Source organism: Cyprinodon tularosa, unplaced genomic scaffold (genome assembly GCF_016077235.1).
Source record: "Cyprinodon tularosa strain WSP-4 unplaced genomic scaffold, ASM1607723v1 ctg385, whole genome shotgun sequence".
NCBI classification, from domain to species: domain Eukaryota; kingdom Metazoa; phylum Chordata; class Actinopteri; order Cyprinodontiformes; family Cyprinodontidae; genus Cyprinodon; species Cyprinodon tularosa.
The window spans coordinates 1,127,108-1,154,293 of NW_024039102.1; the positions used below are offsets into that span (position 1 = coordinate 1,127,108).

Here is a 27,186-nt window from a genome sequence, read left to right on the forward strand (position 1 = left end):
ACCAGTTCTGGAGGACAAATACATTTGGCCGGATTCCTAGAAGGAAGAGCTGCGGGATGAATGCTGATCAAGATTTTTCCTAAGAAGTTTGCTAAGAGCAGGGGAGAGGATCAGACAGAGAGGCACCAAAAGAGACAGAGCTTAGAGCCATAATAGTGCTGAAAATAACACTAAGCAAGCACGATTAAATATGCTCAAGTACTGTACTTTGTGAAACTCGGGGTTCACAAATTTGATGATTTGAACCCGAAAAACAAGAACTTGCAGAATGTTTGTGTTCATATAACCGAGAAATTCAAAAAAGCGAGGATAATTAAATTACAGACAAATTTTGGAGATAAATATTCACACCGATCCTGAATTTTTAGCTGCAATTTTGATAATCTACAGGGTATTGTTTGTGGTTTTAGATTCCTCCATATTTTGGCTGATTTTATTTCTAATTCCATTTTGGATCAGCTGGCTCTGAAGAAAAATTAAAAAGTTCAAACCCCTGATAATTTAACTAAACATACAGATTTCAATGAAAATAACTGTGTTAACTGTTCACAAACTGGACTGATGTTAGGAAGAAAGTGCTGAAAGGATCTAATCATGTACTATCAATGGGTCAGCAGGGGGCGATTGTGTTTTAGCCAGACCAGATATTTCCTGACAGATTCCCATTCATATTTTGAAATTCTGAAAATTGTTAGTGAACACACGAGAGGCCATTTCTTATTTACATCCTGGTTCTGTCTGACTCAGTAGATCACTGTTGTTTTATCTGTATATCCAATTGGATCCTCCAAGGTTCTGGTGTCCATATTAACTGCTCATCTTTCAGGTCTCATGATTTTTAGTTCCTGTTCCACCTGAAGGTCCTGATCCAGCAGGTGGCGCCTCTTCCACCTGAACTGACCTCAGAACGTTCTGTCTCCCCACACTCCCTCGTACTGTAGCAGTTGCAACAATGCCTGCATCTGCTGTAGCAGTTGCAGGCATTGTTGGGGTACTTCAAAGCTGTAGGAGGGTAGTTGGTAGATCAGTATTCCTGTAGCTGTTATATTTTATTTGTTTGTTGTTTTTTTTTAATCTGACTGAATCCGACTGTGTCCCACGTTTCAGATTATTTATTTAATTTAATGTAATATCACAAAGTGTCCTTTAGGGCGGCGACTGTTCTTAAAGCTGCAGGCTGTTTTCGTCCTCGACTCATCCTGAAGGTCTGTTAGAAAACAGACGAGACACTTCTGTCATGCTCCTATCAAAACCTGCTAATGAGGTTCTGACGATTTGCTTTTTACCTGCCCTCCCCCCCAGTCAGTGTCTGTCCTAAAACACTAGGGGTGACCTTTCAGAATAAAAGTAGCTGTTGAACAGAGTCTGTGTCTTGGCTTTTATTGTGATTTGCATGATCTGGAGTTCCCCGGTCTAGAGGTGCAGAACCGGATCAGATGAAGACCCCTAGAGACCTTACCTGTTCAGGTGAGTCACTTTTCTGCTAAAGGATTTGACAATAGTTTCTCCTGATTTGCCAGGCAGGAAGTAATTATTTACTGATAATGTAAAATAGTCTGAGAGGTCTACATGGCCCATACCTGTCAGGATCTCTGAAACCCTCCTGGTTCTTATAGAACAGGAGATAGAATCTCTTCCATTGCTGTATCTCCGCATCCACCATGAAGGACTGTGCCAGTTGGCTGTTCCTGGTTTTAAGAAGGATTTTTAACACCTCACTGGAGACACTGCATGTGCCAGCCTGCTTTAAAGCCTCCACCTTCATACCTGAAAACAAATGACTCCAAACCCGTCACTCTGTCCTCTATCATAATGCGGTCCTATGAATGTCTTATAGAGAGGCGTTTCTGGATCCCCGTTCAGCCAACAGGTCTATGGATGATGAACAACACCCTGCAGTGCCTGGACTCCCCAGTACCTTACATTATGACCCTGTTGGTGGACTACAGCTCTGCTTTCAATACCAATTCAAATTAGTTTATATAGCGCCAACTCACAACAAGTTGTAGATGTAAAGGGTTCCAACCACAAAACCTTGAGGAATCCCAGATCTGTGTATCCTAATAAGTTATAGGTCAAGGATGTGACGGTAACTGGACTGAAAGCAGCAGGTTTATTCCAGATGTTCCTGTCTAAGATGATCACCACAGCTGGATCAACAGCAGCTGATAAGAGAATTAAGTCTGAAGGTGCAAACTAGGAGTGATGAGATAAAAAAAATCTATTTGGCAACATATCGTAAGTTTCATCAGCCCGATATATCGATCGTTCCCGCAGGTCCTTAAAAAGACTTAAAAGGCATTGAATTTTCTCATATAAATTCAAGGCCTTAATTGGTATTAAAATGTTTCAAATCTGTCTTTCATAGGTCTTGAAGTAGGATTTTATTTTTGTAATCCATATCAAACATTAAAATAATTGACATTATTTTTCTTACATTTACCGAACCGCTTGCTTTAACCATTACTGGTTCCGTCCCGATAGCGGAACCAATAAAAACAATTTTGTGGCCGGACCTTCGGGTTATGTGCCACTAACTTTTTATCTGGACAAAATGGAGAAGTTTAAATTCAATGCAAAAAAGGGGCTATCCATCTATGAGTTTCCTGCATGGCTAAAACCATTACCAGGGAATGTAGATGAAGCACGATGGGAATCAAGGCAGTGGAGACACGCGTGCAAAGCATGAAACTTAAAGCATTTCTCCGTTCTGTTCCAACCTTGTCCCTGCAAGCCTCCACAGCATCTCTCACATCAACAACAGGGTCAGTAGAACCAAATCTCCGGATAATGTTTGATGGTACGAAGACGATGAAAGTACAGGTGCTGGTCATAAAATTAGAATATCATGAAAAAGTAGATTGATTTCAGTAATTCCATTTAAAAAGTGAAACTTGTATATTATATTCATACATTACATACAAACTCATATATTTCAGATGTTTATTTTGTTTAATTTTGATGATTACAAATGACAACAAATGAAAATCTCAAATTCATCATATCAGAAAATTAGAATATTGTGAAAAGGTTCAAAATTGATGGCCCCTGGTGCCACACTCTAATCAGCTAATTAACTCAAACCACCTGCAAAAGCCTTTAAATGGTCTTTCGGTCTAGTTCTATAGGCTACACAATCATGGGGAAGACTGCTGACTTGACAGTTGTCCAAAAGACGACCATCGACACCTTGCACAAGGAGGGCAAGACACAAAAGGTCATCGCTAAAGAGGCTGGCTGTTCACAGAGCTCAGTGTCCAAGCACATTAATAGAGAGGCGAAGGGAAGGAAAAGATGTGGTCGAAAAAAGTGTACAAGCAAGAGAGATAACCGCACCCTGGAGAGGATTGTGAAACAAAACCCATTCAAAAATGTGGGGGAGATTCACAAAGAGTGGACTGCAGCTGGAGTGAGTGCTTCAAGAACCACCACACACAGACGTATGAAAGACATGGGTTTCTGCTGTCGCATTCCTTGTGTCAAGCCACTCTTGAACCACAGACAGCGTCAGAAGCGTCTTGCCTGGGCTAAAGAGAAACAGGACTGGACTGCTGGTGAGTGGTCCAAAGTCATGTTCTCTGATGAAAGTAAATTTTGCATTTCCTTTGGAAATCAAGGTCCCAGAGTCTGGAGGAAAAGAAGAGAGGCACTTCATCCACGTTGCTTGAAGTCCAGTGTAAAGTTTCCACAGTCAGTGATGGTTTGGGGTGCCATGTCATCTGCTGGTGTTGGTCCATTGTGTTTTCTGAGGTCCAGGGTCAACGCAGCCACATACCAGGAAGTTTTAGAGCACTTCATGCTTCCTGCAGCTGACCAACTTTTTGGAGATGCAGATTTCATTTTCCAACAGGACTTGGCACCTGCACACAGTGCCAAAGCTACCAGTACCTGGTTGAAGGACCATGGTATCCCTGTTCTTAATTGGCCAGCAAACTCTCCTGACCTTAACCCCATAGAAAATCTATGGGGTATTGTGAAGAAGAAGATGCAATACACCAGACCCAACAATTCAGAAGAGCTAAAAGCCACTATTAGAGCAACCTGGGCTATCATAACACCTGAGCAGTGCCACAGACTGATCGACTCCATGCCACGCCGCATTGCTGCAGTAATACAGGCCAAAGGAGGCCCAACTAAATACTGAGTGCTGTACATGCTCATACTTTTCATGTTCATACTTTTCAGTTGGCCAACATTTCTATAAATCCTTTGTTTTTATTGGTCTTCAGTAATATTCTAATTTTCTGATATGATGAATTTGAGATTTTCATTTGTTGTCATTTGTAATCATCAAAATTAAACAAAATAAACATCTGAAATATATGAGTTTGTATGTAATGTATGAATATAATATACAAGTTTCACTTTTTAAATGGAATTACTGAAATCAATCTACTTTTTCATGATATTCTAATTTTATGACCAGCACCTGTATACAGCACTTGCTTTTTTATCTGAACATTTTGTTTTGATAGCTGGTTAAAATATCGCAATATATAGTGATATTTCAATATCGTGATAATAACTGAAGATTATCCTTTAGCTTCTTGTTTGTTCCTCCTGGTTTATTTTCACTGGTCAAAACAGCAACAGCTGGTTCTGAAGATCCAAATAAATCAGCTGAGGCAGAATAAAAGGCTGATAACAGCTGATGTGAAGCAAACCATCGGGACATTTAACCTTTGTCTCCAGAGAAGGTTGGTGCTCAGAATGAAAAGGGGAAAAACTAAAAGTGAAATAAAGAAGCAGGTCTGGTTTATTAGTTTACTGTGTGATAAATCACTACGAAATCAAATCATTTAGCAGAGAAACACTTTGTGTTAAGATCTAGAACTGGTCTGAGTCCTGATCAGCAGGAGTTAGAGCCAACAGCTGGTTCTCGATGCCTAAAACCTGTTTGATATACAACCAGCAGTTTATCCCTTACAGGTGCTCATCCTCCACCAATAACTCAGATATGAATCTGTGAGGGAAAACTAAATAAAGGTTCTACACTAAAAAAGTGTAACATGTTCATTCAAACTAATGACTGTCACTGTAAACTGGATAAAATTATTGAATTGTGTAACTCATTCTTTTTGGATTTTGAGACGTCAAGTTTGATTTAACCTGAACTAAATACATGTACAAAGGACCCAAAACAAAGTTTCCGATGTCTCTCAATATGTATATATTTATTCATGACCTGCATGTATTTTATTTTTTTTGTTTGAGTCACATGTGAAATGCGCTTTGCACGCTGCAGTCAGGGCAAGTCATCAAGTCCAAGTATCAGACCGTGAGAGAGCGCCATTTTGGTCGTCTCTACATAGTGGGGGGATTCCGCCCATAAATTAACGCTAGTAGCAAAGCAGTTGCATATAATCAAAGTTCTAGCTGGTTAGTTATCTGGCTAATATTAGCTAGCTGACATCTGAGAGGGATTATGCATTTGCTGATAACATTATGACAATGTATCGCTAACAATAGCTAGCCAAAAGCCCTCACTTGTTCAACCGGGCTACATCCAGAGCTAAACAAACTTTGCTTGAAGGTACAGTGTGGAGACCAAGTTAAATACTGGATACCCGCCGTCACTGGCAGCGGGAGCCTCCAGTGTTATGTTATAAAGAGCAGGAGGGCTGTTACAATGGCGTAACGACACAATAGGCCCGTAAGCAGCATTATCTAGGTAGGCCCCATATGAAGTACAACACGTGATAAAGGTTCAGGATACGGTGACGGTTCCATAAATCGGCCAAGGAGATACAATTATTTAATTACAATTAGTAGTATATGATCACACACGGAAAAATAGTGACAGCGCACCTTGAATGGGACCATTGGTGACAGCGCACAACCACATGTTACAGACATCCCAAGTTCCAAAAACTAATTTCAGGGAGATGCTTACCTTTGTGTAAAAAATAAAATACTCAAATGCATTGTTCTTTTAAGATCTTTATTGCGGTTTGAAACATGAACTATACACAGTTATTAACATAGTATTTAAAAGAACCACTGTCATCTTTGCTATTGGTGTCGTGTTTAAACGGCTCACCATCATTTTCAAATCTGCCATGTGTTTGGGGTAGAAATAAGGTCCGGTGCGGTCAGTCACTTCAGTATCAGGTGGGTTGTAGCGGCTTAAATCCTATATTTTAGGCTACTGGTTGTCATTCCTGAAGGCGTTGGTTTTACGTGTGCTAAATTAAGACTATCATGCCGATCTTTACTTTGACTTATGATAAAGTCATTTATCAACACAACAATGTCCATAGTTTTACTAATTGCCTTACAAAATACATAAATTCGACATCGATCTAAACCAAACACAGTATAAAACTGTTGCCTCCTGTCATTAACAACACCTGAACAGAATCATGGTTGACCTTAAATAACCCCATCCCCCATCAAACAATCAGAACTCAAAATGAAATACGCCCCCTGGAAAAGACAAATGGCTCCTACATGGCCTTAAGAGGAATTTTTCACACTATTACATCTGCAAAGAGAAGTCCTAGTCTACAACTGCGTAGGGGGCCAACCAGGAGTCAGTGATGGGGGCCCTAAGAGGTCAGGGGCCCCTAAGAAACTGCTTTCTCTGCTTACAGATATTTACGCCACTGGGCTGTTGAGGTGAGCATCTTTGAGACGGATGCTAACTGCTACCACTTGCAGAGTTTAGTTAATGTCAATTTACACCACCTGGATTTACACCATTTAAGGCTATATTAAGAATTAATACATTTAAAGTAATCAGTTGGCCTGATGTTTTTTTTTTTAATAGAGCTTGTAAGATGGAAAATGGAAATTATTTTTGAAGTAAAGTCAAATGAAATGTGAAAATTATAATTTGGTTATATTTCAATGAACTAACTGGTGTTTAATACAAACATTATTTCATGTTAATTTAGTTAAAAGTCAATATATTAGGTTGGTTCAATTTCAATATATTAATTTGGTTCATCGACTGAATGAAAATCATTTGGGACAGAGCAAAGATTTAAAGCTGGGGGAAGTGCAGTATTATTGTTTACATCAATATAAAATAATCAGGTCATAACAAGTGATTAAATTCAGATCCTGTGAAGACATCTTTTTTTATTTAGATCAGGATTTGGATCAGAAGCAGAGAAGATGCATCATTTCTCAACTGTAGGTCATGTGGGTTTGGAGCATCAGACCCTCCCCTGATGCAGACTCTCCTCCCACTCCCAGTTTCCCGGTGGGCGGGTCTGTTTTGTCTCTCGGAGGAGCATCACATGGTCCAGCTGCAGCGGACTGATCTGCATCTATGGTGAGTATTTGCTTTATTTCTTCTTCTCTGTCCTCTTCATCCTCACCTTCCTTTTTATTAAACCTTTTTTATTAATGTTATCTCTTTGAGAATGCGCGCGCCTGTAAATGTGTGCGTGCAGTGACGTCACTGTGCCGCACCAGACTTCTCCTCTGCGGCAGAACTGGTCCCAGTCCGCTGTGGGGGGGCCGGTTAGGAAGGTCCCAGCTTCTTTTCTCCCTAAATGTGTTTTAAAGTTTTCATACTTCAGATAATTTATTAAGAAACATTAGGTTTAATATAAAACCTTTTTTAACAATTAATATTTTCATAAACATAAAAGGAAAAGGATTTCTCTCTAATGCTGTGTACCTAAATGGAATCTGCATATTAGTTACACCTCCTAGTAAAATGCAAGTAGAATAAAAAAAAAGTACAAATAAACCCTTTTTACATCTGTTGATTGAATAAATTACTTCCAGATTTCTTTATTTAAATCCATGCTTGTTCTGATTTTTTTCTTTCCAGGGGCATTAATTGTGACATTGATCTTAGAGACCAAACCTTTTCCAATCAGCAGTAATATTTCTTTTTCAATATTTCAAAAGCTATGCATTTATTATATTAGAATTTTATTTTTAGATTCTTTGGGCACAAGGTTAATGGAAATGTTCACTTAATGTGGTTTTGCTCTTCTGAGCAGCAGTGACTGATATTAGTTATTGGGCAGTTGGGTTTGTGGGTAATGTGACCCATTAAGGTGGCTTCCTGCAGGGAGCATGACTTGCTGGAAGCTTTTCAGAGTAAAAGCATGAGCTGCTTCAGTTACAAAAAGGTAGGAGGTAACAATGCATAACCTGAAAATCCCCAAAGTGACCAGGCAGGGATCAATGAGCTCTTAGGGGATGGCTGAAAGGTTTTGAAACCAGTTCGGGGTCAAACTAGGGCAATAAACAAGCACAACATCCATATTTTCCAATCTATGAAACCCTGGCAAATACAAAACCTACAGCAGTGGTGATTTCTCATTGAATACAAGGGAGGCTCAACCTCCCCTGTAAATTTTATAAAATTATTGGTCAACGTGCATCGTTAAACTTAATGAATTGGAGTCATTAAATTGATTTAAATGTGCTAAAATGTGTTTGATTTCATGTGCATGTTGCGCTTCAGTCAGCTGTCGAGCCTGTTCTCTGACCGGGTCTTCCCTCTGCTCTGGAGCTGCAGGACGCTGCCTGTCAGTCAGCCAAGGAGAAAGTGAAGCTATGATTTGATAACATGCAAAAACCTGTCCCTTCTAATGAAGTTAAACCTCTTATAGAGTCTATGGAGCAGGGAGGGTCTGGTGGTGGGTCAGAAAGCTGACTGCTCAATGCTGATTGACAAAATACTAGGGCTGCAACTAACAATTCATTTTGCAAATCGATTAATCTGTCGATTGTTTTTTCGATTAATTGATAAATCGCATAGCCAAAGGTTCATTAAAGAAGATTTTTTATGAAGTTAAACCAGGTGAAACTAAAACTTTTCCATTTGAGGAGTAGGATAGGAAATATTGACAGATGAAAACATGTTTTTTTTTATCTTAAATGCAAAATGTTAAAAAGAAAATCACAAATTTTTGATATAAGTGGGTCACTCTGTAAGCTAAAGGCATGTGTTACAGTGTCTATACTCCAGTTAACGCTTAATTGATTACTAAAATAGTTGGCGATTATTTCAGTACTTGGTAAATAATGATTAATCCGATAAATTGTTTCATCCCTACAATAGTCTAACAGTGGCCGGACAGAGGTGAGGTTTTCCTCATGAGACTCAAACGGGAGGAAGAAGCGATTATTCAGTCACAACAGTCGCTTTGTGTTGAACTCTTGGTGTGGTTTCTGGAGCTTAGTATAATTTCACAGCACTTCACAACAGCTATTTTCACCAGTTGTTGTAATGTGTTTCACCATTTGTCAATGCAACATATTATGTTTGGATTTAATTAACCATTGACCCTCCACTGTTTCAGAGACCAGCAGCCACCAATATCCTGCACTCTTATATATTCACCTATAGCTATTGTGTTAATTATTTATGGTGAAGAACATACTCATATATAGGTTGAACAGTTTATCTCTAGTTACATAGAAGATTCTTAGCCAATTTACAGAGACTAATGACTCACCATTCTCTCACCCAAATAATACAAACATTGGTCTGGAACAAAAAGAATTGTGTGGTCATCTTCAGTGTTAGAGTACTGGTATTAATACTTAATTATTTTGTTGTCTGCTTATGGTCTAACAGTTATCGTGTCAAATGAATTAATGTCAAATTAATCAGGACGTTCCACCTATGAATATCACTGCTGCCACCTTCTGGTTTAGAGTGGAACTGCGAGCTCTGGAGGTGGTGAATTCTGTACATACAGGTGCTGGTCATAAAATTAGAATATCATGAAAAAGTAGATTGATTTCAGTAATTCCATTTAAAAAGTGAAACTTGTATATTATATTCATACATTACATACAAACTCATATATTTCAGATGTTTATTTTGTTTAATTTTGATGATTACAAATGACAACAAATGAAAATCTCAAATTCATCATATCAGAAAATTAGAATATTACTGAAGACCAATAAAAACAAAGGATTTATAGAAATGTTGGCCAACTGAAAAGTATGAACATGAAAAGTATGAGCATGTACAGCACTCAGTATTTAGTTGGGCCTCCTTTGGCCTGTATTACTGCAGCAATGCGGCGTGGCATGGAGTCGATCAGTCTGTGGCACTGCTCAGGTGTTATGATAGCCCAGGTTGCTCTAATAGTGGCTTTTAGCTCTTCTGAATTGTTGGGTCTGGTGTATTGCATCTTCTTCTTCAAAATACCCCATAGATTTTCTATGGGGTTAAGGTCAGGAGAGTTTGCTGGCCAATTAAGAACAGGGATACCATGGTCCTTCAACCAGGTACTGGTAGCTTTGGCACTGTGTGCAGGTGCCAAGTCCTGCTGGAAAATGAAATCTGCATCTCCAAAAAGTTGGTCAGCTGCAGGAAGCATGAAGTGCTCTAAAACTTCCTGGTATGTGGCTGCGTTGACCCTGGACCTCAGAAAACACAATGGACCAACACCAGCAGATGACATGGCACCCCAAACCATCACTGACTGTGGAAACTTTACACTGGACTTCAAGCAACGTGGATGAAGTGCCTCTCTTCTTTTCCTCCAGACTCTGGGACCTTGATTTCCAAAGGAAATGCAAAATTTACTTTCATCAGAGAACATGACTTTGGACCACTCACCAGCAGTCCAGTCCTGTTTCTCTTTAGCCCAGGCAAGACGCTTCTGACGCTGTCTGTGGTTCAAGAGTGGCTTGACACAAGGAATGCGACAGCAGAAACCCATGTCTTTCATACGTCTGTGTGTGGTGGTTCTTGAAGCACTCACTCCAGCTGCAGTCCACTCTTTGTGAATCTCCCCCACATTTTTGAATGGGTTTTGTTTCACAATCCTCTCCAGGGTGCGGTTATCTCTCTTGCTTGTACACTTTTTTCGACCACATCTTTTCCTTCCCTTCGCCTCTCTATTAATGTGCTTGGACACTGAGCTCTGTGAACAGCCAGCCTCTTTAGCGATGACCTTTTGTGTCTTGCCCTCCTTGTGCAAGGTGTCGATGGTCGTCTTTTGGACAACTGTCAAGTCAGCAGTCTTCCCCATGATTGTGTAGCCTATAGAACTAGACTGAAAGACCATTTAAAGGCTTTTGCAGGTGGTTTGAGTTAATTAGCTGATTAGAGTGTGGCACCAGGGGCCATCAATTTTGAACCTTTTCACAATATTCTAATTTTCTGATATGATGAATTTGAGATTTTCATTTGTTGTCATTTGTAATCATCAAAATTAAACAAAATAAACATCTGAAATATATGAGTTTGTATGTAATGTATGAATATAATATACAAGTTTCACTTTTTAAATGGAATTACTGAAATCAATCTACTTTTTCATGATATTCTAATTTTATGACCAGCACCTGTATAGGAAGGACAAATCACCTGGTAGGGGTGGTCAGTGACTGGCTAAGAATGGCCATGGCCACCCCTGGTCACCCCCTAGCTCTACCCCTGCCAACGAGACATGATAATCTTCAGATCTCCGATAATCAGAAGTTAGCTCCACCCTGATGGAGCTGATGTGAGTTCTGGGCTAGCCCAACAGTCTTCTTCTTATCCAGCCTGTAGAAATTTGCTAACATTAAGAAATGCCACTCACAGCTCTGGATCAGAAGAACTAATAGTCACTGATAAAAGAACACATGCAGAGAGGATGGACTATAAGCCTCTCTAGACTCGCTTCCTCAGGTACAAATTCAAGGCGGTTCGTGACGACGCTGACCTGAAAAAAGCATGTTACTGATTGCTAGTAGGTGGCATCACCAGTCTCAGCATATTATAATGCTATAATGCATATTCATAATTATTTTATGCTGCTCTTATTGTGTAAATTAGAAAAAAAAACTGCTTGCATGAGTAGTGTAGCTTTTTTTTTTTAAGTAGGCCTAATCCATAACAAGAAGGGTGTAACTTTAGGTGAAGAAGTGGGGCTAATTTAGCACACCTTAGAAATGGCTTGTCATTGTTTTCCAGCGATAGTCTAGATTTGTTTTCTTTGTATTTATTCTGCATCTTTTCTGTTCAATGTCAAACAATAAAAAAGACTTAATCTTTCTTCTAACACAGTAACAAATATTTTTTTTATTTCAAGGCTGCATTTTACAACACACTTAAATTTCCCAAATATTAGTGTTTACATAGTGCGCTAGAATTTGGTTGAGAAAATGTCTTGATTCAATATATACAGCCGTTACTCAGCGTTCTGAAACCTGGTTGTGGATAGTAACTTTAGCAAAGTATCTTAAGGTTAATTGCTGTTCTCTAAATGGGTTAAAAGTTGGTTTAGTGAAGTCATCATTACATAAATTGGTTTAACGTAGTCATCAATATGTTCTGAGAGCAGTAGCCATAACCCATAATCATCATTAAATGAAGATTAATGTTAAATTTGAAACCATGTATGACCTAAGCTAAGCTTAACTTCATACGGAGAAAAGTAAAACTTAAACAAAAATAACTTTATGGCTGAATGCAGACATTTGCAATCAATTTGCAGCTACAGTTAAAGGTATTGTGGAGGATTTTCGTGAATTTTTTAAAAGACCCCGCCCTCTCCACATGTGCAAGAGCGTGCACAAGCACATTTATCCCCCTGCACACTGTTTAGAAGTTGCTTTTCTCATAGCTCATACAAGCTTACTGTGTTTGAACGTCCGCCCTAATCCCTAAATCCCTCAATCACTATATAGAGCGGGGACCTTATAGTGAATTCAGTTAACTTATCGTTCAGACAGATGATCACTTCTCCGTTGGTCCACTGCGCGGTGCCTGCTCCATCTTTGTTATTAGTTGCCGCTGTCGGGTAGCGGCAGCCTATGGCGACAGCGGGCTGCAGTGACAGCAAATCCCATAATGCTTCGTGAGCAGAGCTCTCCGCGCAAAGCAGTCCGGGATATATCTGCCTCTTCTGAGGCCTTTCTGTTTTACTCATACACTTTATAGACACTTTTTCTCTTATGACCCTCAGCCATTTTCAAAGAACCAGGGTGAGAAAGGTGAGCTTCAATGACTGTCTGAAACCGTACAGCTATGCCTGAAAGTGCGCATGCGCACAAAAAATCGCTAAAGGGACGAGCACGTAGGACGGCCTTATGTAAACATATCACCAGAATGATTGACAGGTAGGAGGACCACTTATTTAGATGATCCACCCAAAAATAAAAGATCATCCTCCATACCTTCATGTGATTTTTTTCTTGTCTGTGTTCACACTGGTGTTACACAAGAATTGTTATTTGATGATGGAGATGACTGCTCTGTATGAATTAATAATCTGTCTCTGGAGGAGTGATTAGCTTGAAGATGCTTCCTCTGTTATCATCTGTTGGTAGCTTGGCTGAAGGTCTGTGACTCATCATGACCCTAATGGTGCTTTGCAGCGTAATACTCCAAGTCATGTCTTGCTGAGTGAATATAATTGATTAGCACAGTCTGACTCAGCATTGAGAGTCTAATGCTAACCTCAGCTGAAGGTATGGCGCTGAATTTTCTCACCTGTTCCTGTTCGCACCAGGCCCCCCATCTCTGTTTAACTCCACAGCTGCTTTTAAACAAGCCGTCTCTGTCATTGTAGCCATGTTTGAGACACGGTCACTGTAACCGTGCAGGTAAGGACGCACCTTAAGCCCTGGGACTGATAGTTTGTTTTGTCTCGTTTTTCATTTGACTCATAATCAGGTTCAGTGAAGGAGGCATTTCTTATATGGAATACAAGATAAATAAATCTGATTGTTTTCACATAAAGTGTGAAAACTGAATTCCTTTTGGGGCTTAATATGTCTTTTTTTGACAAATGTCATCTTTCATGAGACTGAGGGCTTTTTATTAATCATCTTGGGTTTCAGAGGATAGACACCGCATTTTTGGTATGGAATGGAAAATAATGATTAAACATAAAACAAATTTCAGGGAAATTAAAATAAAAATGAGCAGATTCTTAATGCAGCATATCTTTGTAAAGTAGAACGATTTGATTGGGGATTTTATTTGCTGGATCAGTTTTTTTGTGTATTTGTTTTTTGAGGGAGGGTGGTTACACCTCGCCTGCAAATTTCGGCTTTGCATAACTTTCTGTTTGTTACTGTTAAAGGCAGGCTCTGTGTATGCACCTTGCTTCTTCTTCACCCATCTTCAATGATAATTATCCTAACGCTACCCCTAGGAAATCTCAAAGCGTTTATTAAATGAAAAACAAACAAAACTAAAGTGGGGCTGCTAGGATCTGCATATCTGACACTCTGGTTCAACAGTCCAGTCTATCTCCCTGGAAAGGGGAGCAATCCAGCCACTGGACTGAAGACAGACGCCGCATTTGTCACTAAGTGTCCCTGGTGCAGCAGTCCCAGAGAACTTGTATGAAGCCAATCCTGGACAGGGATTCAGAACAGGCAAGAACAGACAGAACAGACAGGATCCAGGCTTCCAGGCATCCTAGAGCTCACAAGCAGGTAAAGAGTTCAGAAGCGTTACCAGGCGGACACGCACAGGAGCAGACAGGATCAGGTGCAGACGGGCCGGCTCAGTGGAAGAGGGTAGCAGAGACAGGAAGTGGAACCAGAATTTGAGCAGGACCTTTAAAATGGTCTCCTTCTTGGAGCCAGGTTTACTAAAACTGATCCTCCCAGCGTAAAGAGCCAAAAACCCAGAGGACTCAGCAGGGGAGGAACAGTGGACGAGCTGGAGACAAGACAGACACAAAAACCCTCTTTCCACTGGCCAGCAGGATCCAGGACATGAACCGTGGCATAAACTGAACAGACAGACTAACAGAAAACAAATAATGATCTGGCCATGATAGCTGGAACTGTGGATGAGATGAGTGATAATTAGGAGCTGAAAAGAGTAAAGCAGGTGGAAGGCATGAGTAATTAAGGCCAGCTATCACAGCAGATCATGACGCTCTCACTCTGGTTGTGTTTTTTCTGTCCAAATCAAATCATTTCATCATCTCGGACTACCTTGCTTTTAATGATTCTGTTACCACAGAGATGGTTCTCAAATGTAAGGGATAGTGAAACTGTGAACCAGCCCAGCCCACCCAGGCTGTAAATGGGTCATATGAGTCCTACATGTGTGAGAAGCTCCTGGCAGGTCTGAGAGGGTCCTGGCAGATCAGAGAGGGTTCTGACAGGTCTGAGAGGGTCCTGGGAGGTCTGAGAGGGTCCTGGCAGGTCTGGGCCGCTCAGGGTCAAAGTCCCTTATGAGTTCAGCTGCAGGAAATATCAGCATGTTCAACATCAGAAGCTTCAGCTTTCCCACACCCTATAGTTTCTATGATTAGATGTTCATCGGTGAGGGCACTAGGACATGGTTCTCTGGGCTGCTCTGAAGAGAAAAGTGGATTTGTTTGACTTTAAGGTTCCTGGGCTGAACATCTATTTAGGATGGTTCTGCTCTAAGAGAAAACAATGACTGCCCAAACATCAACGTTATCTATTATTTTTAGGTATATCCAAATTTACAGAAACTGATTTGGTTTAAAATTCTGTGGCATTTTTTGCATTTTTCTTCTTTGCTGTATGGATTTAAAACCAGTCTCTCTGTGTGTGGTCCAGAACATTTGAGTTCAGACTTTATTAGCTCAGCAGAACCAACTCTAACTATTTTCTGTTTTATATTTCAGAGAAATGGAGGTTCATCAGGACCGTCTGCAGCTTCTCGCAGTGAGTGTTTTAGTCTGACTGTAGCTTTGAATAGAACCGTCATAGTATCATGAAGTTTTCACCTGTTTGCTCTGACAAGACAGAACCAGGGTGGCATCAGTCTTAAACTCAGGACACAGTGACATCCTGAGCTGGTGAATCAAAACCGGATAATGGAAGGTCTGGTTCTGTGGACATGTCTGCAGGTGGTCCCAGATTATTCAGGAAGAAAATCAGAACCACAAACTTCTGTCCAACATGAACCAGGGACAGATCCAACCTAAACTGATCACTTTAGAGAAAGTAAAATCCTTTTAAAAGTAGGAAAAGATCCGGTCAGGGTTCAGGGTCAGACTGACCCATTCTGCTAAAGTTCTGAACTGGTCTAAGGTCTGACTAAATCCTTGTTACTACCTGGTACTTTACGCCTGAAGCCAAGGCCCAGCAGTTTTATTCTAAGAGGTTTGAATCGATCTGTAAGTAGGACCCAGAGCCCAGACAGTCTCTCTGCCCTCGAGGAAGGAGCTTGACTGCAGCAACTGTTCTAAGGGCAGTGTCACATTGATCCAGGTATTGATCTGGTTGGGCTAAGTGGAAACGGACACCTTCCCTGCTCTGCATTCAAACCAGGCCAGCTTTATTCAGACACTCAGAAAGAGACACAATTGACAGTCAGAGAGCAGGGATTAGAGCTAAATCAAAAAGCTTTAATAAACTTAGAGGAGAGGAGATTCCACAAAAGGTAAATAAACATTAAAATGATCAACAAACCTCTAAAGGAACCAGGTAATCTGTTTATAAGAATAAAAGCATTAAAAATACAGAACCTTTGACTTTAAGATATTGATCTGTGGGTAGGTCCACTGTAGGGTGAATGCTTAGTGACACCAGAACTGTTTTCTGTTTAGTAAAAAACTTTCTTAAGCTAGAGTTAAAGAGTTCCTCCGAGACAAACTATTATTATTCAAAAATCAACTGGAGGTTAATCAGTCCCCCGTGTTGTGGGAAAAAGAATCCTGATACTGGTTCTTGGACAGACAGAAGTACTGCTGGAAGCAATTATCCAGCTACAGCTTCTCCAACAGGTGGTGGTAAAAGGTCTGCCAAGATCAGTTAAACAGACAGAGGGGACTACAACCAGTGAGATGCTCTTTTTATCAAATGATAAGGTAAGCTGGGTGACAGTTAACCATGGCTTCCAGGCAAATTGGAAGCGAGAGGAAGAGTCAAAATGTCAAGCATCTATCACCCAGCTTACCAAGCCGAAATATATGCCTTCGTAGTAAAGAATTTGTCTTAAGATATCTGCCAAGAGATTTTCTTAACTCAGAAGCATACAGTGCAAACTGACTCACTTTCCCATCATGCCTCAGGAGAAGAGAAAGTGGCAAACTGAGCTAGAAAACAAGTGTCGTCAACTGGAGGATGAAAGGAGAGCTCTGCAACACCTGAAGGTTTGTTCCACATTTCCAGTTGCTCGCACAGACCCTGTATCAATGAATGTCCCCAGATACTGTATCATTTTGCTTTGATTGAATAAGGTGTGGGGTTTACATTGTTTTATTTAGGCAAAAAAAAAAAAGCAATTTGAGGCAGTTTTCAAACATTTTAGTAGGTGTGGCCTAAAATGTGTGTCTCGATGGGTGCGGCTTAAGAGGTGTTTTGCAGAGTGGATGTGGTCTTCGGTTTAACCTCGAGGATGGTTAAACAGACAATCATAGGTTTAACAATCGCTCAGTGGGGCAGCGGATAGCACAGCTTCCTTGCTGCAAGAAGGTTGCGGGTTCAATTCTCAGCCCAGGGTCTTTCTGCATGGAGTTTGCATGTTCTCCCTTAGTATGCATGGGTTCTCTCCGGGTACTCCGGCTTCCCCCCATAGTCCAAAGACTGTGGGTTAACTGTTAGGTTAACTGACTTGTCTAAATTCTTCTTAGGTGTGAATGGTTGTTTGTACTTTTTGTCTCTATGTTGCCCTGCGATGGACTGGCAACCTGTCCAGGATGTACCCCGCCTCTCGTCCACGCCCATAAACAGCTGGAGATAGGCACCAGCACCCCTCGTGACCTGTCTTGGGATATGCATGACGGAAAATGGATGGATGGATTGTTATGTTCTCATTTAACACAGAAAACTTTAAAATGTCACAAAAAAGCCATAGTTGTATATGTTCTGTCATGTCAACTAGTGTTGGTAATGTTACTGGCTGCCTAGAGACAAAGGGAAAGAAATGCACTGCAATACCTATTTCCAGAAAGACACAGGCAGCTAATCAGCCAAGTGGTAAATGTTTTTTACGGTTGTCTCACCCTCAGTCAAAGGCTCTGAGGGAGCGCTGGCTGCTGGAAGGAGCTCCAACCTCTGGCCCAGATCAGGATCGGGTACGGAGTCAACTGGCGGAGGACGAGGCTAAGACCAGGAACCTGGAAGAGTCCATCAGAAGGTCTGATCTGGTGTAACAGTTATCTGCTTCCATATATCAGAAACACCCTGTTTAATTCAATTCAAATTAAATCAAAAATATATTAAAAATTCTAATTTCTGAAACCATCTCCGGAGGTACTAGTGGAGTTCCTAGAACAGAGCCACCCTCTGTTATTGGCTTTGTTATTAGCTCATTTGTTCTGCTGCTGTTACTCTAGCAGATGGTGGTAGAAAATCATCAATCCCTATAAGATATCCAGCACCTTCCTGTTCTTTTTCACTGCTCAGCTGCTGCTCATTCACTGTCGGAAAGCTGTATAAACAAATTTTTGTTTTGTATACACTGTGTATACAAAATGACAATAAAGTTTGTCAAGGTGTAAAAATACTGAAGGAAGTAAACTTCCTAAAGATTTACAGTCTGCTCTGTCCCTTCTTGTAGACAACTTCACAGTTGCATCTCAAGTCTCCAGTTCATTCTACAATTATCTCCCTCGTTTTCTTCACATTCATGATCAAAAAGTTTCACAAGCTCCCTGTACTCAGCTTCTTGTCTATCTTTGATGCACCCAATGACTGCAGAGTCACCCGAGTACTCCAGTACTTAGTCTGGAAGTCAGAGATGTACAGAGTATAGAAAATCAATGAGAGTACTGTCCCCTGTAGTGTGCCTGTACTGTTAACTGCTTGATTAGATGGTTGAACCTTCAGTCAGGTGTTGTTGACTTGTAGCTTTTGAGGTTTCTGACAAAGTAAGTCCAGCTGAATGCACTGGAGAAATCAAAGAACATGATCGTCACAGTGTGGCTGCCTAGTCTAAATGAGAGGGAGGTTGTTTAAGCAGTTGTATGATTGCATTTTCGACTCAAACTCCACAGACTGCAAGGAGTCCTGATAGCTTAGCTGCTTGGATTCTTGCTCAGATGGAGCAGCAAGAGTCTCTCTAGGACCATCATGATGTAGGATGTCAGGGCAATGCGTTTATAGTAACTGAGGAATGTTGGCTGACATTTCTTTGCAATTAGAACAAGGCAGGAGGTCTTTCACATCATTGGAACTTTCTTCTGGGTCAGACTAAGGTTGAAGAGGTGTGGTAAAATCCCACATAGCTGCTCCACAGGCATTCAGGACTCTGGGGCTGACACTATCAGGACCTGATGACTTATTTTCAGTTTCAGTTTCTCTAGTTGCTTGTTGACTTGATTTCTGGAGACAGGAAGGTGTAGCACCGTCTTTTGAACTTGTCAGAAGATTTGGGTCAAAGTTAAGCTTGTTTCTGAACTCAACCGTTTGAAGAATTTTTAGTTCATGGGCTTTCTCTAGACTTTCATCCTATTGCTTGAAGACTGTGATCGTCTTCATCACCTACAATACTCTGATATTGTTCTGGTAGAGCTTGCTTTCCAGCCTCCGCCTGTGTCTCCTTGCTTTCTCTTTTGTTGACGCTAAGGTTCTTCTATGTTTACTCCCCAATAATTTACTGTCTCCCTTACTGAAGGCTCTTTTCTTGTCAAACAATTCCTTTAGATCACTTGTGTCATAACTTATTATTTGGAAAGCTTTATATTGTTCTAATGGGGATGCTGTTGTCTACAGAGAAGTTTATATAGTATTTCACACACTCAGTCATTGTATTGATGTCCTCTCTGTGTGGTTGATACAGTGCATTCTAGTCTGTGTCCTCAAAAAACCTTGCAGGGCTTCTTCAGCTTCCTGTGACCATCTTCTCACAGTTCTATTTAATGCAGACTGTCTCTAATAAAGTGGCTTATACTCTGAACAGAGAAAAAAACTGATTGTGAAGATTTCACAAGAGTTACTTCGGAGACACTAAGACATTTGCATAAAACAGATTTGATGTTGGTTTTTTTCTGGTACTGCAGCTGACAAACTGTTGAAATATTTGCGGTGTAGAAGAGTGTAAAGCATGATTAAAATCACCAGTGTTTGCTACAAATGCATTTGGTTGTTGTATCTGTAGTTTAGCTAACAGCAAAAATGATTATGTCACATGCAGTGTTGTCATCAGCAGAATGTGGAAAGTAAATAATTACCAAAGAAAACACCTAAACTCTCTGGGCAAATAATATGGCCCAAAATTCACTGCCAACAGTTCAATATCTGGGCTGCAGTGACAAATCTTCACAGTAACTTGTCCAAGATGGACATGTTACTGTGAGTTCCCGTGAGTTTTACGCTCTTCTTTAAATCTCTGTCTGCTCGTATGGTCAGAAGGCCTCGCAGAGAGATGCTGGAATCAGGGATATGATCAGTCAGCCATGTTTCAGAAAAAACACATAAAGCTGGATTTGGTGATATTCTGGCTTGCTCCTTGCTAGCTCGTAGAGTTCTTCTAAGTTATTTCCTAAAGATCTCACAATGCTCATAATGATTGACGGAGGAGACAGCTTAAACTTCCTGCTCCTCTTTCTTCTCCTACCTCCTGCTGTGCATCCTCTGCACCCTTTTTTCCACTGAGCTGGTACTTGCGGAAATTTCTGAAGTGTTATTTTTGCTTTAGAAATATTTAGAGATAAAAATATTGGTCAAATTCCTTGCAATTTCACAGTATTTAACACCATTAGTAAAAAAGGAGCTACTCAAATGTGCAGTTAGCTTAAGCAGCACAATTTTGGAATTAAAACTTTTGATCAAGGGTATCCATGAGTTTTTTTTATGCCTTTTTGGTCTGCAGGCTGGAGCAGGAAGTCTTAAGTCTGGAAACTGGATCTGTCTCTCAGCCTATAACACACCCTGTTGTAAGTTACCATGTTCATCGAATCTCACAAGGATAATTTTATTTTAAAAGAGGCCTCAGCTGTTTCCTGTTTCTTTAATAGAGGCTTTGGTTGTGAAAGTCTACTTTCTGTTCTTTTGCCTCCAGGTGATGCCAGACCCTGTTCCAGGTAAACTGCTTCTTCTGTCTTCTTGTTGTTCTGTTACTTTTACATCTGACTTCTGTCTCTGAACAGCTGTTGAGGTTAAAGGTCAAAGCAAAATCCAGCTGGTTGATTCTAAGCCACCAGCTCAAATGATCCAAGGTTAGAGTGATTTCAACAATCATATTACTGTAAAGCTGTTACAGTAAAGAATGATGACGTCACACTTTCTTTGCTACCTTTTTCCCATGAGACCCCGTAGAGATCAAAGGTCACAAAAATCTTCAAATCAGCCAATCAAGGGATGCACCGGGAGAGTTTAAAAAAGGTGAGTCAGAAAAATTCAACAGTTTATTTATAACAGATTATTACATAATAATGTCCATTTTAACAGCTCAATTGCATATTATTTAAGGTTTTATATGTTAACTACCTATATTTAAACAGTTAGTTACATGTTACCAGGTTTCTTACAAGTTATTGAAGATTTATTACATGTCATAGATAACAGAACATCAGTATGTAAATAGGTTTATTGCATCTTAACAACAGGTTTATTTCCTGTCAACATGTTTATTACAGGTTTATTTTTACATGTTATTACGGGGTTTATATGTTACCAGCAATAATATGTTCACATGTGGATTTTATATTTACAGCAGGTTTATCACATGTTAATGAAAGTTTATAACAGGTTTAAAAAGGTTTTATATGTTATTAGCTCAATAACATACTCAAACCCATTGATTGCATAGTAACAACAGGTTGATTGAATGTAAACAGCAAGTTTATAACATGTTAAAGTCTTTATTACATGTTAATGGTGTTGGACTAATGTAATAGTATATAACATGTTGACAGTTTGATTACACGTTAAAAACAAAAACAGCTGTATTAGCCATTAATAGGTTTATTACAAGTTAATGAAGGCTTATTAAATGTCAAAGGTTTTTTTTGTTTAAAGAACCTCATTATGTAAATAGGTGCATGCTAACAGGTTTATTACATGTCAATAACAGCTCTATTCCATGTTAATTAAGGTTTGTTACATTTGGTTAATTACAAGGGTTAATACATGTTAAGGCAAGTTTTATATGATAACAGCACAACAACATTACTACATTTAATACATGTCACCAACAGATTTCTTGCATGTTACCATAAGGCGCACCGTACTAAAAGGCGCAGTCTCAGTTAAGTGTGCCATTACTGTATTTAACACACACATAAGGCGCACCGGACTATAGGGCGCGTTTTTTATATACAGGTACATGTCCTCTACTACGTTTAAATACCTCTACTGCGTATTTAAAAATACAGCGGGAGCAAAACTGAGTATGACTGTGCTTTATTCATGTATTTATTACAAAGTATTAATCAAACCTGGGAGCTGGCCATGAGACAGACACATCGCAGATGACAGAGCACTGTGATCACTTCTAAATTAAATTAAACTCCTGAAACCTGCCGACGGAATGTTTTCCCTTTAATTGCCGGTATCCTGGTGCCTGCAGTTTAAATTATTTAGATGAAAAACACCTGCCAGCCACCGCGGTGAACCCGCAGGCTACCCGGCCCAGAGGCTGCTGTTGAAGGGATTTCTACTGTCGGCGCACCGCTGGTATGTGGGGGTCTGAGCACCTCCGACAGAAATAGTATAGGCAGGATAATAATCTGGATGAACTGACTGCAATTATGAAGTTTTCAGGTGGACTTTCTCACTTAAAAACATATTAAAACTACTTTATTCCCACTGATCACAGCAAATATAGCTGCAAGATTTAGATTATTTAGATGAAAAACACGTGAAACCGGAGGAGACCCGGCCCAGAGGCTGCTGTTGAATTAAGTTTTCAGGTAGAAAAATAGAGCGGGAGCAAAACTGAGTATGATTGTGCTTTATTCAAGTATTTATTACAAAGTATTAATCAAACCCATCAAAGTCATCATCCTCTGTTTCTGAATTAAACAGCTGCGCTAAATCACACATGCCAATTTCCCCTTCTTCGCTGTCAGTCACTTTCAGTGCCGCGCGGCTCCTCAGAAATAATGCCTGCTTTTGCGAAAGCTCGAACAACAGTTCCAGCAGACACGTTAGTCCAAGCATCTACAATCCATCCGCTAACGGTGGCGTAATTTGCCCGGCGCTGCCTTCCACTTATCCTGAAACTGGTCTCCGTGTGTCATCCATCGCTCCCACGCCGCTCGCAGCCTTACTTTGAACGGCCAGTTCACACCGATGTCGAGCGGTTGAAGTTCCTTTGTCAGACCCCCCGGGATAACGGCGAGCACAGCGTTCATTTGATTCACCTTTTTTTTCACATCGGCTGTGAAATGGGCACGCAGTCACAGATTAACAGCGATGGTGATGCGTGGGAAAAAAAACACCTGGTCTCCTCACATACACCTGCGTCAGCCACGCTTTCATCATCTCCTCATCCATCCAGCCTTTTTCATTTGCCTTAATATCATATGTCATCAGAGCGATGTGTCTGTCTCGCTGTCAGCTCCCAGATCAGCTTCTCTGATTGGTTGATGCGGCGCGTCCAGCAGCAAAACTTCAATTTTTCCATCTCGAGCAGCAGCAGCGCATTGGCAGATGCTTAAACGCTCCCGCGCAGTGCCTGCTGCTTAAAACGCGCTGCGGGACCTTTTGCTGCGCCTATACGCGCGTCAACCATTGACTTTGCATGTAAACACGCTGCTTCTGCTGCACCTGCTGGGTCCGGTTCACACCGATGTCGAGCGGTTGAATAACAGCGAGCACAGCTTAATTTGTTTCACCATGTTTTTCACATCAGCTGTGAGATGGGCACGCACGGAGTCACAGATTAATGGTGATGAGTGGAAAAAAAACACCTGGTCTCCTTACATTCAGCCACTCTTTCATCATCTCCTCAATGAGGTGGTCTCAAAAGTCGCAGTTACAACACACATAGGGCGCACTGCACATTTTGAGGGGAAAAAAAGACGTTTAAGTGCGCCTTATAGTCGTGAAAATACGATACATGTTACTAACAACTCTTTTACATATTAATAAACATTTATAACAGTTCTATAAAGGTTCATTTTAAATTAATAAATGTTTTAAATGTTAACAGCACAGTACTTTTAAAGTGTTGGCTACATGTTGCCGAATGTTTTAATATATGTTAACAACAGCTTCATTACATTTTCATGAAGATTATTACATTTTAATAAATGTTTATTACATGTTTATAAATGTTTTAAATGTTACCGGCATGGTTATTGTGAGTTTTGTAACTATGCGGACAGTTCAGTGCTGAAAAAACACGGTCTACTCCTACTGGCCAAGGTTTGCAAATATAAACAGTTATTGACATTGACCTATAAACATCACTGCAATTGACGGACTGGGAACTACTTTTAAGGAAGACATTACTGTCACTACTGGACGACAGGAAAAGGCTTTGAAATATTGAAGCGCCTATGTTTTCTAATTCTACATGATATTTGATATTGTAAACTCACTGTCTGTTCACCCTGTGGTTGGCCAGAAGTTAAGGTACAGTGGGGGGAAGCGTACTAGCATGCGTCAACCAGGCGCCTATCTTTTCCTACTAATACCTGTTGCATGTTGTAGCTGCTGATTAACCCTGTATGTTAACCTTGTGTGTCTTCTCTATCAACTTCCTGTCCTTCAGCAATGTACTCAGTGGAGATTAAAGTAGAGCGGGACAAACTGACCGGAGAAACCAGGGTTCTGTCCACTAACACCAAACTTCCTGTTGACCTGTCAGATCAAGGGGTCAAAGTGTATGAAGACGAGCAAAAAGGTTAGCGGTTGAACGCCAGTGTGAGATAAACACAATCAGACTTACTTTATGTGATGAGACGGGCAGCCTCAGAGGGGAGCCTGATGAATCCTCTTCATCACTGACCCCTTATTATCATCAGTGACCAGAGAAGCCTAACGATGAGGAGGATTGAATCAGACGTGCATTGGGACTTTGAGTCTTTCTCCTAAAGTACATGAAAACACAAAAATCTGATCCACACCTGACCTCTTGATGACCTCAGCGGGTTGAGGGTCAGTGCAGCTCAGGGAAACACTCAGTGAAGCATGCTGTCATATCATCCAGGTCTTTGTTTTTATTGGCCCTTTTTCTCCTGGGGATACCACCCGCTCTAAGCTCTCTCTCCCTCTCCCCCAGTTGTCCATGAGATCAACGGAGAAGACAGCCAGCTGCTCACTTCCTCTGACGTTGAAGAGCTCATCCATAAAGCTGACGAGGCCTCTTTGATGTCACCACCTGTCACCATTAAACCCTCGCTACCAACAGGAAAGGTCCCAAGAGATGCAGACCTCAAACCAGAACTAGGTCCAAGTCCAATGTTGAGCCCAGTACCTAGCCGTGTGCCAGGCACCAGTCCTACCCCTGCCCCGCACTCAGCCACAGAGATCACCGGGCTGGAGACCAAAGAACGTGGTGAATCGAGCGTTGCTGAAGCCAGTGCTGAGAACCCAGTCACCATGGTGTTCATGGGATATCAGGACGTGGAGGATGAGGACGAGACCAGGAAGGTGCTGGGGCTGCAGGGCACGGTTAAAGCAGAGCTGGTGCTCCTCGATGACACTAACGGAAAGGTAGATCCACCTGCTTCTGCTTCTGCAGCCCCCGCTGCTGCCCGCCCCACCAGCGCTGACCCTCACACCTCCGCTGCCCCACTCCCTGATGCCCAACCCATATCCACCAAATCTTCAGAATCAATGGTGGCGACAAATGGGGAGGCGGCGTTAGAGGGAAGTGGGGTAGTGGGGAAGAAAAAGAAGCCATGTAAATGCTGCAGCATCATGTGACCCATCCAAATGTCCCTAAGACTCTTTTAACCAATTCCACCCATTTCCCTGCCTTTAACTACATGACATCACTTCCTCTTTACCTCACCAGTTTTATATGATTTTCTACTCTGCGCTCACTCTAACACGCCTCCTGTTTCAAGCTTAGAACACCTAAGTGCATTAGCATTGATATGTTAGCATTACCCTCTTAACTGTATGCTTGATGTCCATTTTCTCATAGAGGAAATAAACCAAGTTAACATGAACCTATGGGAGTTTGTGTATGTCGGCCTAAGGCTGCAGGTGAAATGTAGAGGTGTGCTCTCTAAACTAATCCTCCTGCTTCAGAACCGCGTCCTGTTTGCAGTCTGCTAACGATCAGGGGCCTCAACTACAAAGGAACCAGTTTTTGTGAAAATGAGCTAAGATCCACTGTCACTACAGGCCTCACACACATTTGTTTTCACTAACTGGCCCCTTTGGCGACTCCTACTGGCTATACTGGAAACTGTTTATGTGAAAATTACTGATTACCGATTCAAAAATAAAGATTATTACAAATGTAAAGGGAGTAGTTTTTGAAACAGAGAGGATCCAGCACAAGTTGAAACATGCTGGGGAAGATTCTCATTCATCCAGGTCATAGTCATTTAAGAAAAAATGAAAATTAAAAACAATCCACTGGACTTTGTTTCCAAGTTTGAAGACGTTTCGCTTCCCATCGAAGAAGCTTTTTCAATTCAAAAATAGCATTGAGTTTGAGGTTTTATACAGTAGCCCATCTAAACCTTGTTTTTGTTTGGAAAACATGCACATAGAAACGGAGGAAGGGGTCCATAAGGTGTAGATTAGAGACTGACATTTTTTCGGGAATCCCACGGGTCACGGGATTCCCGAACAAAACTACAAAATGGCGGCGCCAGTACTGGATTATTTTTCTTTATATTTTATTTTAGTTTTTGGCATCGATCCTAGTTTTTTTTATTTACTATTGGTTTGCTCCCGCTCCCGTCTGCTTCCGTTAATGTTTAATCATGTACCGTCCCAATCACGTGATCGTTAAAAACTACACGACCCAAAAACCAACAGTGCTTCCGCTCTGAGTTTTTCACCCGCGCTCAAAAACAACAATGGAGGGACCAACAATTACTACAGTTAGAAACAGGAACTTAACTGACCCTTCATAGAAATTCAGATTCAATGTATTGGCAGAAATCTTATTGAAGACAACAAGAATGAGAGTGGTGCAGGAGCGGGAGTCATTCTGAATGGGAGCGGGATGGGAGTGGGAGTAATTTCACCAGGAGTGGGACGGGACAGGATTTAGATTTCTACTCTGGCCCGGGATCGGGACGGGACACTATTTTTTTCTGTGGGAGTGGGACGGGAAAGGAGTAAAAATCGACTCCCGTGTCAGTCTCTAGTGTAGATGCACCGTAGAGTCTTGTCCCGTGGAGGTTGCTCTTCTGTGTTGGGCCATGCGTCTGTGGAGAGGTTGTTTGGTTTCAGCCAGGCCAACAA

General features: G+C 41.0%; 1 protein-coding gene across 4 annotated transcripts; it reads left to right on the forward strand.

The window, feature by feature from the left end:
• The first annotated feature begins 1,448 nt into the window (after nucleotides 1-1,448).
• Nucleotides 1,449-26,232, forward strand: palm1a (paralemmin 1a). 4 transcript variants are annotated; one of them, XM_038297247.1, is made up of 11 exons: nucleotides 1,449-1,467; nucleotides 7,201-7,279; nucleotides 15,543-15,582; nucleotides 16,935-17,015; nucleotides 17,874-18,001; nucleotides 20,678-20,741; nucleotides 20,867-20,888; nucleotides 20,955-21,023; nucleotides 21,115-21,189; nucleotides 24,527-24,658; nucleotides 25,037-26,232. In XM_038297247.1, the coding sequence occupies exons 3-11, from the start codon at nucleotides 15,547-15,549 to the stop codon at nucleotides 25,681-25,683; spliced, it is 1,254 nt and encodes a 417-aa protein (XP_038153175.1). In that variant the 5' UTR covers nucleotides 1,449-1,467; nucleotides 7,201-7,279; nucleotides 15,543-15,546; the 3' UTR covers nucleotides 25,684-26,232. The 4 variants fall into 4 exon arrangements, with proteins under 4 accessions (XP_038153175.1, XP_038153176.1, XP_038153177.1 ...); XM_038297248.1 differs by having other exon boundaries at nucleotides 21,124-21,189; XM_038297249.1 differs by lacking the exon at nucleotides 24,527-24,658.
• The last annotated feature ends 954 nt before the right edge of the window (nucleotides 26,233-27,186 follow it).